The sequence below is a fragment of the Mandrillus leucophaeus genome, unplaced genomic scaffold (genome assembly GCF_000951045.1).
Source record: "Mandrillus leucophaeus isolate KB7577 unplaced genomic scaffold, Mleu.le_1.0 Scaffold433, whole genome shotgun sequence".
Classification (NCBI taxonomy): Eukaryota; Metazoa; Chordata; class Mammalia; order Primates; family Cercopithecidae; genus Mandrillus; species Mandrillus leucophaeus.
Window position 1 is genome coordinate 2,277,120 of NW_012104621.1, and position 16,263 is coordinate 2,293,382.

The following is a 16,263-nucleotide window of genomic DNA, read 5'->3' on the forward strand; positions in this document are numbered from 1 at the left end:
TTCATTTTTTAGGCATTATTTCTTTACGTATTCCTTCTGCTCCACCTTTCTCTCTTCTTTTAGGGATTCCAATTATCTCTATGCTATGGCATTTGATATCATGCCATGACTTTTGAGTACTGTTTGTTTTGTATGTGTTTCTTCTTTCTTCTTTTGTGTTTCAGTTGGGATAAATTCTACTGATCTAACTTCAAGTTCACTGATTCTTTCCCTGGCTGCCTCAAGTCTACTGAGGTGCCTGTCAAAGGTATTTCTCAACTCCATTACTGTTTTTTTTTATTTCTAACATTTCCATTGGGTTTTTTCTCACAGTTTCCATCTCTCTACTAAAACAGTTACCCAAAGTTACCCATAAGATCTTGCATGTTTATACTTTCTATTAGGACCTTTAACATATTAATCTTAGTTATTTAAAATTCCCTGTCAAATATTCTAACACCTTTGTCAGATCTGATTATCATGATTGCTTCATTTCTAAGGAGTGTGGTTTTTCTTGTCTTTTTGTATGTCTTGTAAATTTTGCTAAAAATTGTACATATTATAGAGTATAGACTGAGATTCCTAAGCATAAATGGATATATCTTTCTTCCTACTAAGACTTTAATGCTCCTTCTAGCTGATTATATGCCTGAGTGGAAAAAGAAGACCTTCCCTGAGATTTTGAAAGACTTTACCAAAAAGCTGGCTATACCACTAATATATTCTTCTCTCTTTTCTCTGCTCTTTCCATGAAGACAGACAATCCCAAATAGAATTTCTGATTAAGCAGGAGATAATTAATATAGCCCCACAGATCTATCCCAGCCAAAAGCGAGTAACATGATACTCTGGACCATATGGGCAACATACTGGGGAAGAGGTGGGGAAATATAAGATTATTTGGGATTCTGTGAAATATTTGAATTGTTCTCAATATCCCTTGAGTGGAAGGTTGATTCTATTAAGGACATCATCTCTACCCTTCCCTCTGCACATAGTTCTGTATGCTGTCCTGCTGTAGGCATACTAACTTGCTTAAACAATCCGATTGATTTTCAACCCATGCCTTTAGCCACCGCCATGAGAACACATCCAGGCTTGCTGTAGACACATGTGGCTCAGTTGTCCTGGCCACGTTGGCCACCATCCAGGTGAGTGATCCCTGCAGACCAGAGAACTGCCCACATAAGTCCAGATTAAACTGCTGACCCACAAGCATACAAGCAGCTAAGTAATGTTTTTGTCTGAAATGACTGAGTTTTAGGGTAGGAACAGAAAGCTGATATATCTAGCAGGCCTTCTGGCCTCCAGAGATCTGGGAAGTATTGGTGCACACTCTAACGACATCTATGCCGTGTCTCCTGGAGCTCATATCACACTGATTCATGGCCCTGCTAGATGCCATGCCCTGTGGATATTCCACCATTACAGCGAGTTATTTTAAGCAAAGTACAAAAACCAGATTCAGGAGGCTCATATTTTGAATACTAATTTCTAATTTTTACTAAGGTAATCTTTGAAAAAGCACTTCATCTCTCTATTTTGCTGCTGGGATAGAAAACCCACTTCTGTGTCCTTTGATTTAAGGCTGTGGTTTCTATGAGCCCTGGACTGGGCTGGCTGCAACAGACGCTCTGGCAGGAAAAACATTCCCCAGACTCTCTCCTGAGAGTCTCATTCAGGTATGCAGGGGTGGAGCCCAGAAATCTGAATTTTTAGACAGCTCCCCAAGATCATAACATACTATTAACATTATGTTACAAATGTCAGGTGATCGTTGAAATGGATGGTTTCCCCAGTTTACTGCTTCCTGAATGCATCTTTTGATACAATGTCCTGTCATCGGAATATACTTATATATAATGTATGATCAATACATCAAAATAATAGTTAATACTTAATATAATAAATAATAGTTAATGTAATTTATAACTTGGAAATGTCTGCTTATTTCCAACAAAAATTAAAGGAAGCTAATACATAACACATCCAATAAGACCATCAGAAAATAAACAAAATTTTAGACAACAAAGAAACACTGTATCAAAGCCTCAAAACAGTACACTTCATGAGTAGCTGAGTTTCCTAGTAGCAAAGGTAAAGAAAGAAATACAATAATTATAAAAATTCTTACTATCTGATAAAATATATCGAAGTATCAGTAGAGACTTTTTTCCCCACAGCCAAATTATAAAAGGAACTTAATCGTATAGGACTTTTACACAAATTATTTTGAAGATAAAAAAATGGAAAATAAGTGAATGTATACGGAGAAAGAATCTTTTTGGAGCTACACTGTAAAAGGAATCTAATTATATAGGTCCTATTGCATAAGGGATCTTGAATAACAAAAAGAGTTGTGTAACCAACAGTAGCTGGGCAGAAAATGACTATTTCTCACACAGTACATGCACATCCTGGGAGCATAAGTCTCTGGAGGTGATTCTTTGGTGGGCAAAGGTCCATGGATGAGGGAGGCTTTCTGTGTTCAGACTTTTCTCACAGAAGGAAACTTATGACATCTAAGAACTATGAAGAGTAGGGTTATGCCTGGACATAGAGTCCCCTCAGAGGAGGAAAGGGCTATGCCGCACTAGTAGGGAGCCAGTTGGTGGAGGAGCCAGTTCACATTCACAACTAGGAACCCGCACTCTGGGCTCACACCAGAAATCAACCAAGGCGAAGAGGTTCAGGAGGCAGAGGCAGAGTCTGAAGGCACTAAAAAACTTCTCGTTCCAGGAAGGCATCTATGTTTTCTTGTCTACTGCATAATCTGTAGACGCTAACAATGTGGTGACTGTTCTCTGGCTGCATTAATGGAAGCACAATGCCCAGAAGCAGGGAGACAAGGTCCCGGCTCTGTCCTGCTCACGTCCTTCCTTCAGCTCCTCCCTGTAGCCTCTGGAGTGCTACACAAGTTGTTCCCTCACCCCAGAACAGTCGCACCAATACCCCTGGCCCACCCATACCCCTTTCACCTGGCTCTAGCCTCATTCTTCAGATCCCCATCCAGCTGGCCCTGATGCCATCAAACCTGGGTAGGGCCCCCCACCTGTGCCCCTACAGCATCCTTGCTGCTCCACAACAACCCGTCACACTGAGCTGTGACTGCCTGTGTCCTTAGAGTGGTCGCCAAATTTCCCAGTTCACAGTTGGGTCCTCACTGTTAGCTGTGCCAGGCACAGAGCAGATGCTCCCAGGATGTACACAATGGATGAATAAGGTTGAAGGACAACAAAGACCACTAAGAACACTGTCAATAGGAACAGCCAACACGGACCTGGGCTTACCCTGTGCCAGGCCCTGTTCTAAATGCTGAGATGTGGGGCTGAGAGCTGAACCTAGGCAGGTTGCTCCTCAACTCATGCTCTTAAACCATTCATCCTCATCAAGGAACAAAAGTGTGCCATGTGCTGGGTGACCTGTGGGGCTGCAGGAAGTGGGTGTGTACCCTGCCACTGTGCAGCAGCCCAGTGCCCCTCAAACCTGGAGATGTGAGGGGAGGTACATGCCTGGTGCGGGGGACCGATTCAGCCCTTCTCATGAAGCCCAGGAGTGGCTGGCTGGAAGGGACCTGTCTTTAGTCCTGTCCCACGACTAAGGCACTGCCCATGCTCCCCAGCAAGTGGGCCACGTTAGGACAGAATCTGAGTGTAACAGGAGGAGACACACAGAACAAGCACCTTGCCAACGGGAATGCTGCCACCTGCAGGGGAGGCTGGAAGCTCAGATGGGCTGGACCCCGGTGCTGGCCCCACAGGGCTTGACCGATGGCTGGGTTTCTGCTCCGATAATCCAGCTGCTTTTTTCCTCTGGGCAGCGATTTGGGACAAGACATTGTCTATGCTGCCACCTGAGGAAACACAAAAGGAGTGAACACCGTGGGCACAGAGGGCTTACTCCAACACAAGGGTGGTGGACTGTCGTGTGATGACTGGGTTGGAGTCAGTCTCCCAGACTCCCTTCCCCATGTGGCTCCAGGACAGGGCTGACAACAGGAGAACTCTGCAGGAGAACCGCGAGGTGGAAGTTTAGGCAGCAGGCTCTGTGCTGCAAAGGCGTGATGGTAAGAGGTGGCAAGCAGCGGCACAGGCAAAACCCAGTCCATCCTCGCTTTCCCCCTGCCATGGCCAGCTCGTGCCAGCCCCTACCAGGCACAGATGCAACACCCTGCACCCGATACCCATAGCAGTCCCTCTGCAGTGCCCGCCAGAAGCTGCACAAACCATCTTGTCTGGCTGCACCAGGGTTTCAGGAGGGCTAGTGAGTGAGTGGTCCCTCACCCTTTCACTCTCCCTTTATGTGGCCACCCCCAAGACTGGGTCAATACATTCCCAATTCCATAATGCTCAGAGTGGTCTGCTTCCTGACTGAACCCTGACTGCCATCTCCCTCACTCTGCTTCCCCAAATCTACAGGTAACCTCGAACTATTATAAAAGAAATGTGCCGGGTGTGGTGGCTCACGCCTGTAATCCCAGCACTTTGGGAGGCTGAGGCGGGCGGATCACAAAGTCAAGAGATCGAGACCAGCCTGACCAACATGGTGAAACCCCGTCTCTACTAAAAATACAAAAAATTAGCTGGGTGTGGTGGCGGGCGCCTGTAGTCCCAGCTACTCAGGAGGCTGAGGGAGGAGAATCACTTGAACCCAGGAGGTGGAGGCTGCAGTGAGCAAAGATTGCATCACTGCACTCCAGCCTGGCAACAGAGTAAGACTCTATCTCAAACAAAACAAAAAACAAACAAACAAACAAAGGAAGAAAGTGATAATACTCAGGGCTGGGAGGTACTCAAGGGGGGACACTAATGACTAACATTTATAGAGGATTTACTATGTGCCAAGCCCTGCTGTAAATATTTCACATGTTTAAAGAGAGCCATACTGGAGGGCAAAACATCAAAAGCCTCAAAAATAGGCATACTCACAAACTCAGTCACCCTGATTCCAGCAAATCTAAGTAACAGAAATCACTGAACATATAGGTGAATATGGAAGCATGAAGGTATTACGAAGGGAGGTATTACCTACAAAAAGCAAAAATCTAGGAACAGTCTCAGTGTTCAACACAGGGAATTGGTTAAATGAACTGTGATGCCTCATATAAATGGAACACTGATTATTAAACAAGGTGCTGTAGATATATATGCATCAGCGTAAAAAGGTGCTCACAATCTAGCAATGTGAGGAAAAAGAAAAAAGTAAGTTACAGAGCAGTTTATAATTTAGAAAGGCACGTGGTTCCAAGAACAGGCTCTGAAGTCAGGCTGCCTGGGTTTGGATCCTGGCTCTGCCTACTAATAGCTATGTGACCCCGGACAAGTTATCTAACTGTCCTTAGCCCCAATCCCCCATCTGTAAAACAGAGGTGGTAACTTCATTGGCTGCTGGGGCACTGAAGGAGATTATTCATTCAAAGGGCTTGGCATGCAACTTGACAAATATTAAGTGCTCCATAAATTATTGTGTCTTTTTATAAATATTCATAATCTAGACAAAAACACTTTCCAGATATATATACATATATATATGAAAATGATAATGATGATCTGTAGCGGGTGAGATTATACTTTGTTTCAGTCTCTTGGCTCATCTGGCCTTAAAGCTTTTTCCACTAGAAGCAGGGTGGCTGATATGGTTTGGCTGTGTCCCCACCCAAATCTCATCTTGAATTGCATTTTCCCACAATTCCCACATGTAACGGGAGGGACCTGATCGAGGTAATTGAATCATGGGGGCGGGTCTCTCCTGTGCTGTTCCCATGGTAGTGAATAAGTGTCATGAGATCTGATGGTTTTATAACAAGGAGTTTCCCTGCACAAGCTCTCTCTTGCCCTGCCGCCATGTAAGTTGTGCCTTTCAGCTTCTGCCATGATTGTGAGGCCTCCTCAGCCATGTGGAATTGTGACTCCATTAATCCTTTTTCTTTATAAATTACCCAGTCTTGAGTATGTCTTTAACAGCAGCGCAAGAACAGACTAATACAGTGGCCTTCCTGCAAAGCTGGTTTGGTTAATCCTGGATGACTTTAGGGAGGACTAGAAAGTATGCTGCAAGCCCACCATAACTTTGGGGCACTCTGCTTTGAGACCTAATTGCCACCAACTTGCTGTGTGACCCTAAGCAAATCTCTTGCCCATTGTGAGCTTCATTTTCCTCATCTGTTCAATGAAGGGGCAGAATGAGAAGGTCCAAGCTCTAACTTTCAGGGATTTTAAACACTGTGAAAATACCACGCTTTTCTTTTAATCCAAGAAAAAAAAAAAAAGAGCATTCTGGACTTTATTTTCCTCCATCTCCATCCACCCGCATCCCCAAGAAACTGTGTAAAATGTGAATTGTGAATTCACTGAAAAATCTCTTAGCCACATCAAGGAGAAAGTCCCTCTTGTGCGGTCATTTCTGCCACTGTCTGCAGCCTGAATATCCGGGCAGCGCACACCCTCAGTCCCAAGGGATTATCCCACCTCCCTGAGTGGCCCTGCCCAGCTACTCACCTGAGCGGTTAAGCAGCTCCCCACCATGCCGGCTCACACCTCCTACCCCACTGGAGCCGCCCGATGAATGAGGCGAGTGGTTGAAGTTTCCAGAATTGGCAGGAGAGGCTGGGCTTCTGGAGAGGCTTGGAAATTTAACAGGCCTGACGGGTGTCTGCAAGAATAAGGCACGTACAGCACTTAGGGAGGCTGCTCCTCCCTCCAGTCGTGCAGATCAGTGTGAGGGTTCCTGCGCTCAGGTGGTGCACACCCCACCAGAGCTCGCTGTGCCCAGCACGGCCCTGCCAGGGCCCAGCAGGGGAGTCCCTGAGGGATAGAGCTTGCTTCTATGTGCTGACAACTCACCCATCAGCTCAGTGAACCCATGTGACGTCATTTCCCATGAGCCACCTTGCTTTCAGTCTCATTCAACTCCAGGGCCTTCCAAGAAAAAACCTGACCATGTTATTCACTGACAACCCATGGAGGCCTCAACACATCCAGGACAAAATCTAGCCCCCTCAGCACCACCTGGCACAGTAACCAGCTCCCCACCTCCAAGCCTGCTTCCGTGATGCTGTCCCTGTTGGTCCCTCAGCCTGGAATGGGTCTTCTCCTCCCCACATCCTTCATGGTGCCTTTCCTGGCCCCATTGTCACTGGTGCCAGGGCTCCCGGTCACATCCTCTCCACCCTGAACTCACTCCACCCCCTGCTTCACTTGCTCTGCTCCAGGCACACCAACCTCCTTTCGGTTTCCTGCTGATCCTTTTTGTGCCTTGGGGCCTTTGCCCAGGCAGCCTGTTCTACATGGACCTGGCGGCTCCTCCCACAGCGGCTCTTGCCTGTCCTTGGGTCTCAGGTCTCGGAGGCCTTCACTGCCTAAGCGGTGTAATGTGGGCTCTGGTCTAAGATGGGCTCCCGTGTAGGGCTGGCTCCCCGACACATGGCTGTGCTCCCTTCCAGCACCCTCTTCGCTTACACTGTGACTCTTACCACGGCTTGTGAGTGTACGTTTACTGTGGCTGCCTGTGTGTTTGATGCCCCAGTGGACTGTCAGCTCCATGGGGACTTGGTTCTCTGCTGTATGCCTGGTACCCAGCTCTGGCCTCGACACAAAGGCAGCACTCAGTAGATATGATTAAAGTTGGAGTGGGCTGAATCGCCGCCCCCAAAAAGATACACACTGTCCTAATTCCCAGAACCTTTGACTGTTACCTTAAGAGGCACACGACTGAGGATGAGCTTATATGTGCTTACCTAAGATGTGCTTAAGTCAAGAATTTTGAGAGGAGGAGCTTATCCTGGAATTTCCAGGTGGGCTTTAAATGCAATCACATGTATCTTCAAAAGAGAAAAGGCAGAGGGAATTTTGACAAACGGGCTAGCAATGTGACCATGGAGGCTGAGACTGGAGTGACGCAGCCACAAACCAAGTGAAGCCTAGAGTCAAGAGAAGCTGTCAGAGGAAAGAACGGATCTCCCTGGAGCCTCCGGAGGGAGCGGGGCCCTGCTGACACCTTGATTTCAGGGTTTCTGCCTCCAGGACCGTGACAGAATACATTTCTGTTGTTTTAAGCCATGCAGTTTGAGGTGACTTGTTACAGCAGCCATAGGACACCAAAACAAAGGTCCTCTTGTAGGTCCTCTACTGTGGGCACTTCTAAGGGAGAGACAGTGACAGATCCCAGGGCCCTGGCCCCACACTGTGGGCACTCCTAAGGGAAGGACAGTGACAAGATCCCCAGGGCCCAGAATGAGGCCCATCTGCTGAGTAAGCAAAACAGAACACACTTACAAAGGCTATAGCTCATGTTCTCTCTCCCTCTACCTGGGATGCTGCCGCCTGCACTCCACTGGGGAGAAAACTCTTCCACAGCTTGCAAATCCCAGCTCAGCTGTTGCCTCTGCCTGGAGGCCTCCTGAGTGTCCTACCACACACAGTCACCTCTCTGGTGCTCGCACACTCCTCACACTGCTCCCTGCCTCATGTTCTGCGCCTGTGTCTTTGCCACCCAGACCACCGCCTCTTTTCTAGGGCAGAATGGGGCTGACCGGGCTACATGGCAGTGGGATTCAGTGAATGTTCACTGAGCAAATGAAGCAAGTCAAGTTAATGTTCTGTCCCTCTAAGGTTAAATTATCAAGGAAACACAGCCATAGAAGAGGTCTCAGGGATGGGTTCTACAACTCCCCCATGTTCCTACCTGATCGAGAATAGGGGACTAAACGCAAACCTGTCCTGCCTGTTTTGAGAGCATCTCCAGGCGCCAGGCTCTTGGTCTCCTGCTGGTGATCTGATACCACCATAGCCCTAGGAGGCAGCAGTGAGTGCTGGGGCCAGCCCCATCTTATAGAGATAGAGGCTATAAGTTTCTCCAATCACCCAGCACACAGCGACAGGGTCAGTCCTGAATCCCTTCGTCTTGCCCGTTTGCTGCATCTACCATCTAGATACAGGCTATACACAGAGATACCTTCCACATTGACAGGGCTGTCAATTTCAGAAACAGACCAACAGCCACCAAGTTAGAAACCAATACAGTCAAAAGGATAGAAGTCACACTCTTGGGCACAAGAAAACACCAGTAGCACACACAGTTGCCACTGAGTGTTTGCCCTTGATCGTGGTTTACCCGCACTTGGCTGGTGATCTTCAGCTATTACTCCCACTCCCTGGGTCCCAGTTTCCTCATCTACTAAAAGGAAGGTTGGATTAGATACATCAGGTCTTCAAACTGTGCTCCTTGGAGCTCTAGGGTTCCAGTAAGGGGACAGATGTTCCCTGCTACCTCAACATTTTAATCTATTTTCCATATTGAGTTGCTCTATAGGGCTTCATTAGACAAAAGGATATCATCCACTCAAAAGAAAAAAAAAACGTTGCAATCCTTCTGGATTTGTCGGTTTGAGGTCCCTCTGCCTGGAACACACCATGATTTCAGCGAGCAGTGAGTGATGTGTAAAAGTGTGTCAGAAGACAACTTACGGTGTCTGTGCCCCCGCCACCCACAGGGTGGCCCCTGCTGGCTCTCTGGGGCAGCACGGTCTTCATGGGGTCTACCTTCCCGTTGTGACGCGTCCGGGACCGATCAGAGCTCCACAGCTCAAAACTGGAAGGAGGTAGGAATGGGGGGATGACTGCTTTCAGCTTGTCACTCGGCAGTCTGGTGAGGGGAGCTCCATTTCGAAGCTGAAAAAGACAGGCTGAGGGTTAGACAAGACCCCAGCAGGGCTCCCAACTCTGTGGGAAAGACTCCATGTTTTTCCTGCTTCTTGGGGCATGGCGCCACCATCCGCCCCTCCACCTAAGCCAGGAGCTATGTGGCATCTGCAGCTCTCCTCCCAGTAACCGCACAACACCCATGTCTGCTCTGCGCCAATGCCAGGCTTCTGGATCTCTCCCCACAGCAGCAAGATCAGAATGGGGCAGAGGAGACAGAGCGCCACGGAGAAGCAGATGATGTTGGTGTGCTATGGGGGACGCAGGGGAACTGGGAGAACACAGAGGAAGGGCGCCACTGCTGTGCAGTGAGGGCGCCTTTGTGGGGAGTGAGTTGAGCTTGAATGACAGTTTAAGCTGGGCCAGTGAGGACCAGAAGGGGCATTCCAGACCAAGTGAGGGGCCAGAATACGGAAAGGCCTGGAGCCTAGAGGAGCAGGACATGGGTGCCATGCTGCGAAGAGACCAGCCTGAGCAGCCGTTGGGGCTGAAGGAGGAAAGGGGAGGGGATAAGGGCTAGGGCCCAGCACCAACCACTTTCTTCCCCAGCCCCCCACAAACCAGCCTGCTCCAGCCACGCCTCCTGCTGCTGACATTTAATTCTAATTTAATTTTAAATTTTGAAAATGTGATTTGGGGGTCAGTATAAAATCTACACAGTAATGACTGTTAGATCATCAAGGAAAGTGTTCACAGATCACGCTCACCTTAATTAAGAAAAAACAGTGAACTTTTTGCCAGATGGTGCTTTGCAGCAACGGGCATCCCACAGCTAAACCTGCCTCAGAAGCCGAGCAAGGCGGGCATCTCCACACCGACGGCTGCACATGCCCATCAACGGAGCAGCCAGGCCACCCCACCCATTATGGGTGGGCAGGCACACTGGCGCCCTCTACAGGGCATGAGGAGTCGGGGAAGGAGTACACCTCCCGGGTTCCCAGACTGGCTCTGTCCTGCTTTTCTGACAGTCTGTAAACAAGTGCTGTCCCCTCTTTCCCTCTAGACCACAACAAGCTCATCTAGCAAACAGGGTTGAGTTGGACACTCAGCGACAAACCCACCACCACAAAAGGGTCTTTTCCCTCCCTGGGGTAACAGTCTAAATTGTTGCTATCATTCCGGAAGCCAATGACATTCACAGCCTTTGACCCAGGAATTCCATTTCTAGGTATTCATCCTGAGCAAATATCAGGCAAGTGGGGGAAATGAAGGTATAGTGACATGCATCTGAGCTGTTAAAATAACAAAAAACTAGAAATCCCAGAGTCTGACAGTTCAGTCTTAGATAAAGAGACACGTTCCTACACTGGAATGTTCTAACGTAGCCATTAAATATGATGTGGCTACATGGTGTTTGATGACATGGAAAAGATGGTCACAACATACAAATCACAAATAAATTGGATTCAACACAATATGGGAAAGATACTAACAGTGCCAACCTCACGAATATTAAATGAGCTAATATATGCAAAGTGCGGTGAATAGTAGCTGCTACTTAGTAAGAGCTATGGTATTTGCTATTATTACATATAATATCACATTTATTCATGCTAAAAAACTGCTTACAAAAAATACTCAAAAGACATATACCCTAAAAATGCCAACCACGGTTATAGCTGGGTGTGATCAGGGTGAATTTATTTTCCTTCTTTATGTTTTACTGCTTCTTCCAAAATTTCTAAAATAGCATTTCTGTCTTCACACCAAAAATAATTATTGCTATTTAATAACATGATCAAATGTAAGGCAGCACAAGCTCCCACAGTCAGTGTTAGAACCATCAATTTACACCTGTTGGGGTGGCAGGGAGCCGCGGGCAGATTGGGTCAGGACTCCTCGCTGGGCTCTGCAGTTCCTGACGCTGCTGAAGCCTTTCTGGGAGCCCCCGCTGCTCCCTTGTCCTCTGCAACACTGCCCTCTGCTGGCTAGTATTAGGGTCTTAACACTAAAGGGACTCAAGTCCAACTTTAACCATTAAGCTCTCATGTCAGAGGAAAGGAATGTGAAACTCAGAGAGGGGAGGTAACCATCCAAGTTCATACCACACAGCTTATTCTGGGCCAGACCCTAGGCTAAGAACTTCCTGGGAGTGATCTTGTTTAAAAACCATAACCATGAGGAATCCCCAAAGTCAGAGACTACAAACTGTCCCCCAGTATCTAGAGGAATCCCCAAAGTCAGAGACTACAAACTGTCCCCCAGTATCTATTTTTCACATCTTAGAAATGACACACCTGATGTTTATTTAGATGGGCACAGGACCACTTGGAACAAAGACTTCATTTCCCAGCTTCCCCGCTGTGATTTAAGCAAAGTCGTTTCCAAGAAACCTTTTTTTTTTTTTTTTTAAAGACAGAATCTTGCTCTGTCACCCAGGCTGGAGTGCAATGGCACGAGCTTGGCTCACTGCAACCTCTGCTTCCTGGGTTCAACCAATTCTCCTACCTCAGCCTCCCGAGTATCTGGTATTACAGGCACCCGCCACCACGCCCAGCTAATTTTTGTATTTTTAGTAGAGACTAAAAATACACCATGTTGGCCAGGCTGGTCTCAAACTCCTGACCTCAGGTGATCCACCCGCCTCTGCCTCCCAAAGTGCTGGGATTACAGGCGTGAGCCACTGCTCGTGGCCCCAAGAAACTTCTTTAAAGACAGCTGGCATGTGCCCATGGCTACCTCTTTTTCTCTCCTCTCTCCTGCTGGCTGGAATGAGGCCGTGATGGCCAGAGCTCTGGCAGCCATCTTGAACCAAGAGGTGACCTTAGAAATAGAAACCACACATGGGGGACCAACAGGCAAAAAGGACTCAAGTCCCTAACTCCAAGGAGTCATATACTAGTTCTGAACTTTGTTTACTTGAATGAAGTAGGCTGCTATCTTATTTATACCACTGTTATTTGGGGACTTTTTGTTACTCACAGTTGACCCTAATCCTAATACATCTCTAATTTACAGATGAGGAAACTGAGGCCTCCCCAGCTGGAAACATACCCTCCTCTTTGACTCCTCTCTCCCCGGTTCTCCACAGCCCAAATGGTGAGTCTTCATTTCTCATGCTGCCCATCAATTCCTACCCTCAATCCCCTGCCTCCCTGAGAACGGGGCCAGGGCTGACACCCAGCGGCTGAGCACCAGCACAGCCCTCTCCAGTTTAGAGCTGGCATCTGTTCTGACTCCTCAGTGCCAGAGCTAAGCCTATTGTTACACATTCTGATCACCAACTCTATCTGTGACCACCACAAAGACAGACAAACGCCCATATCCCTCCTTGTAAATCAATCAACTGATGATTGCCAGAGACCTAAAATGCTTTTAGAAAAGCCCCACGCTCACCATGGTTGTCAATAACGTGTCTTCCTTTTCTCCTCTTGTGCTCCCAGGACCTGAGAGACAAATGGAAATTTCCTGAAATGACCCTTCCACGTGTCCACAGCATGAGGATGAGTGACTGGGGCTGGCTTCATCCTGGAAAACCAACTCTCCTGGGTGCTTAAATATTTAATAATAATTGGTATTCGATATTTTAATAGAAGGCAGGCATTTAAAAGGTATATTGGAGCATGTTTTCAGCTTTTCCATAAACCATTGCCGTGCTGGGTCAGACAGTGGTGCCCCCAGCTCAATAGTCTGTCTCAGACAGTGGTGCCAGAGGAGCTAATCCAGTTATGGGGAATCTGACTGTTGGAAGGGATCTTATCCATGTTCCAGTCAGTATGGGAATCTCCTTCAGCAAAGTGACAAAGTTATCCAAGCTGTTGAATACCTCCAGTGATGGGGAGCTCACTACTCACACCCTCCCAGTAACTCATTTTATTTCAAGATGCTTTCAGTGTGATAGACCAATCACATTTCATAGTGGGGAAAACCACCTACCAAAGGCAAGAGAGAGGATGATTCCCTGTCGTCCTTCAGCAGGGAGTGTGGGACAGGAACCTGGGCCTCTTGCCACTGGGCAGCACCTTCTCATTCTATCACACTCCTGGTGGTTGTGTCCCTGCCTAAGTCTCTTTTCTACCAGACCAGCCTCTGTGCTCCAGTGTCACATTCCAACATCACCTCACCCCTGACAGCAGCCCAGGAGGTAGGATGAAGGGCAGAGGGTGCAGGCTCAGACCATTCCAAAAATTCTACTGCATGGGCAGGCTTTTCTCACCATTGTCTTTGGTCACAGGGGCTGCATCAGGCAGTGCAGAGCGGCTTGTCCTGTCCTGGGGGGCAGCCCTCATTGTGGAATCCAGAGCTGGCTCAGGCTCGTCAGAGAAAGCCAAAGGCTGGTTGCTGGACAGCCCGCGGGGCAACGTCTGCATCAGTTTGAGCTTTCGGAACCGATTGGACATTCGGTTCCACCAGGACTGCCAAAGGAACGCAGGGCAGAAGTCATGCTCCAGGAAGGGCAAGGAGAGCAGGCCCAGGACCCACCCAGCCCAGAGACAGTGACTACATTCACAGGTGCCTGCCCTCCCCTCTCCTGGGGCCTGGACAGACATTACTGATCAACAATAGCACCCATTCCCAATAAGCCATGGTTACTCACTAAATCTTTCCTGATCCATACCTTAGGCAGTCATTTCCAATAGCCTGGAGGTGGCAGTGAACCCTATTTGCCATCCCTCATCTAATCAATCTCCTCATTGCACATGAGAAATGGAGACCCAGACAGGACTGCTGACTTACTTGAGGTCTTACAGTGAAACAGGGACAGATGGACACAGAGGCAGCTCCAGATTCCTAAGCGTCTATCATTGCATAATCTCCCTCCTCCTGCTCTGGTGATAACATGAGAGGCATCAGGATCTCTATATCAGCGCCTGGGCCAGTCGCTCCTACAGCTGATCCTCACCTATAGAGGACAGGCACTACCTCCCGGGAACACTTGTAACCCATGACCACTCAGAGGTTAATGAACAGCCATGAACGGCGTCTGTGAGGGCCTAGCCTATGGAAATGGCAGTAAAAGCAGAAACGAAGGGAGCTATGAGAACACCAGTCAGGAAGGATGCAGAGCTTGAGCCAGCGCCGAGTCTGCAGCCCTCAGAAGGCGCTGCCACTCCATGCAGAGTGGGGAGGTGGGCAGACAAAACCAGTGTGTTGTTTTCTTTTCTCAGGCATAAAGTAAGTTTGACTTCAAACAAGTAGAGCAGGACGTGGAAGATGAGAAATCCAAAGAGGAAGTCTCAGCTTGCAGTTACAAGCAGCCACTAGAGCTTGTTTCTGGTGTTTCCAGGAAGCTGGCAGGGCCTGTGGACTGCAGGGAGACCCCAGAGTGGCACGATCAGCAAATATCCTGCACAGTAAAGCAGAGGCTGCAAATGGATTCCTTGGGAAGAGAAGTGTTTGCTTTGGCCAGCTCAGTACTAAATCAAGCAGAATTTTCTAAAATTCCCTATACTTATAAATTAAGATTCCATATCAAAATCTGGATTTCTATTTTTTCCTTAAAAAAAAAAAAAAAGAGATCTAGTAATATGGACCCACAGTCCTTTTTGAGACAAGCTCTTGCTCTGTCGCACAGGCTGGAGTGCAGTGACGTGATCTCGGCTCACTGCAACCACTGCCTCCCAGACTCAAGCATTTCTCCTGTCTGAGCCTCTGGAGTAGCTGGGATTACAGGCGTGGACCCACATTCTTACAAAGCAGCCACTGTTGCCACAACATGGTCACAGTCACCCCAGTTTTTCCTGGTCCCCCTTGTTTCCTATTGCTCAATGCCAGCTCACCTACCACCCCTGCTGGGACTCCCCAGCAAAAACCAGCCTGGGTGCATAGGAGGCAGCAGGCTCCCCGCCAGCCCCCATCTCCCTGGCCCCCTAAGCCCCTTTAAGACAGGAAAAGACAAACCTTCAGCCCACCCTTGTCATCAGGCAGCACTGGGATGCTCCAGGGCTGTCGGACCTTCGAGTGGGGCAGGGGCAGCTGGTGGCTCGGACGGCCTTTGTCTTTATTCACCTGCATGCACACAGATGCCAGCAGTCGAACAAGTTCCGTGTCTATGGACACAAAAGGCAGCATTTTACCTGCAAATATGTCTGTTGGGCCATGAGGAGAAGACTCAAGATGACCCCTATCAGACTTAGAACTCAGCCCTGCAGCTCCAGGGCCTGTGTAATTCCAGAATCAAGGCACCTGCCTCTCCATCTGACCTTCAAAAGGTGGCAAACAAAGCCAGCAGGGCTTAACCTACTTAACCAGAAAGAAAAACCGGAAGTCCTCTCTCATGAGGAACGCAGGGCGGACAGTGTGTTTAAAAGCGCAGGCTTCACAGCCAGGCTGCAGAGGTTCAGATTCTGCCTCTGTCCCTCCCTGGCTATGTAACTGCAAGTAAATTACAAAGCCTCTCTGTGCCTCTGTACAAGTCAGCGACATTAATACCCACCACACAAAGGTAGCTTGACGATTCATGGGAATTCCTTTAGAGCAATACAAGTGCCTTAAAAATATTAAGTATTATGAAGTTATTATGAACCCAACTCAGTTATATAAAAAAAGCACTGCAAAAAAGATTGAGAAGAAACTACTCCAAACTATTAACAATGCTTTTTCTTGATGACTATTTCTTTTTTTTTTTTTTTTTTTTTGATTTTTT

General features: G+C 47.9%; 1 protein-coding gene across 2 annotated transcripts in view; it reads right to left on the reverse strand.

Moving 5' to 3' along the window:
* Positions 1–16,263, reverse strand: part of ANKS6 (ankyrin repeat and sterile alpha motif domain containing 6) — a 68,003-nt gene that overhangs the window by 35,627 nt on the left and 16,113 nt on the right. For both annotated transcript variants that reach the window (XM_011993761.1, XM_011993762.1), the window contains exons 5-10: positions 15,519–15,667; positions 13,834–14,032; positions 13,014–13,063; positions 9,444–9,647; positions 6,477–6,630; positions 3,663–3,832 (exon numbers count right to left, since the gene is read on the reverse strand). In XM_011993761.1, the coding sequence (XP_011849151.1) occupies positions 3,663–3,832; positions 6,477–6,630; positions 9,444–9,647; positions 13,014–13,063; positions 13,834–14,032; positions 15,519–15,667 (926 nt within the window). The remainder of the gene's footprint in view (positions 1–3,662; positions 3,833–6,476; positions 6,631–9,443; positions 9,648–13,013; positions 13,064–13,833; positions 14,033–15,518; positions 15,668–16,263) is intronic.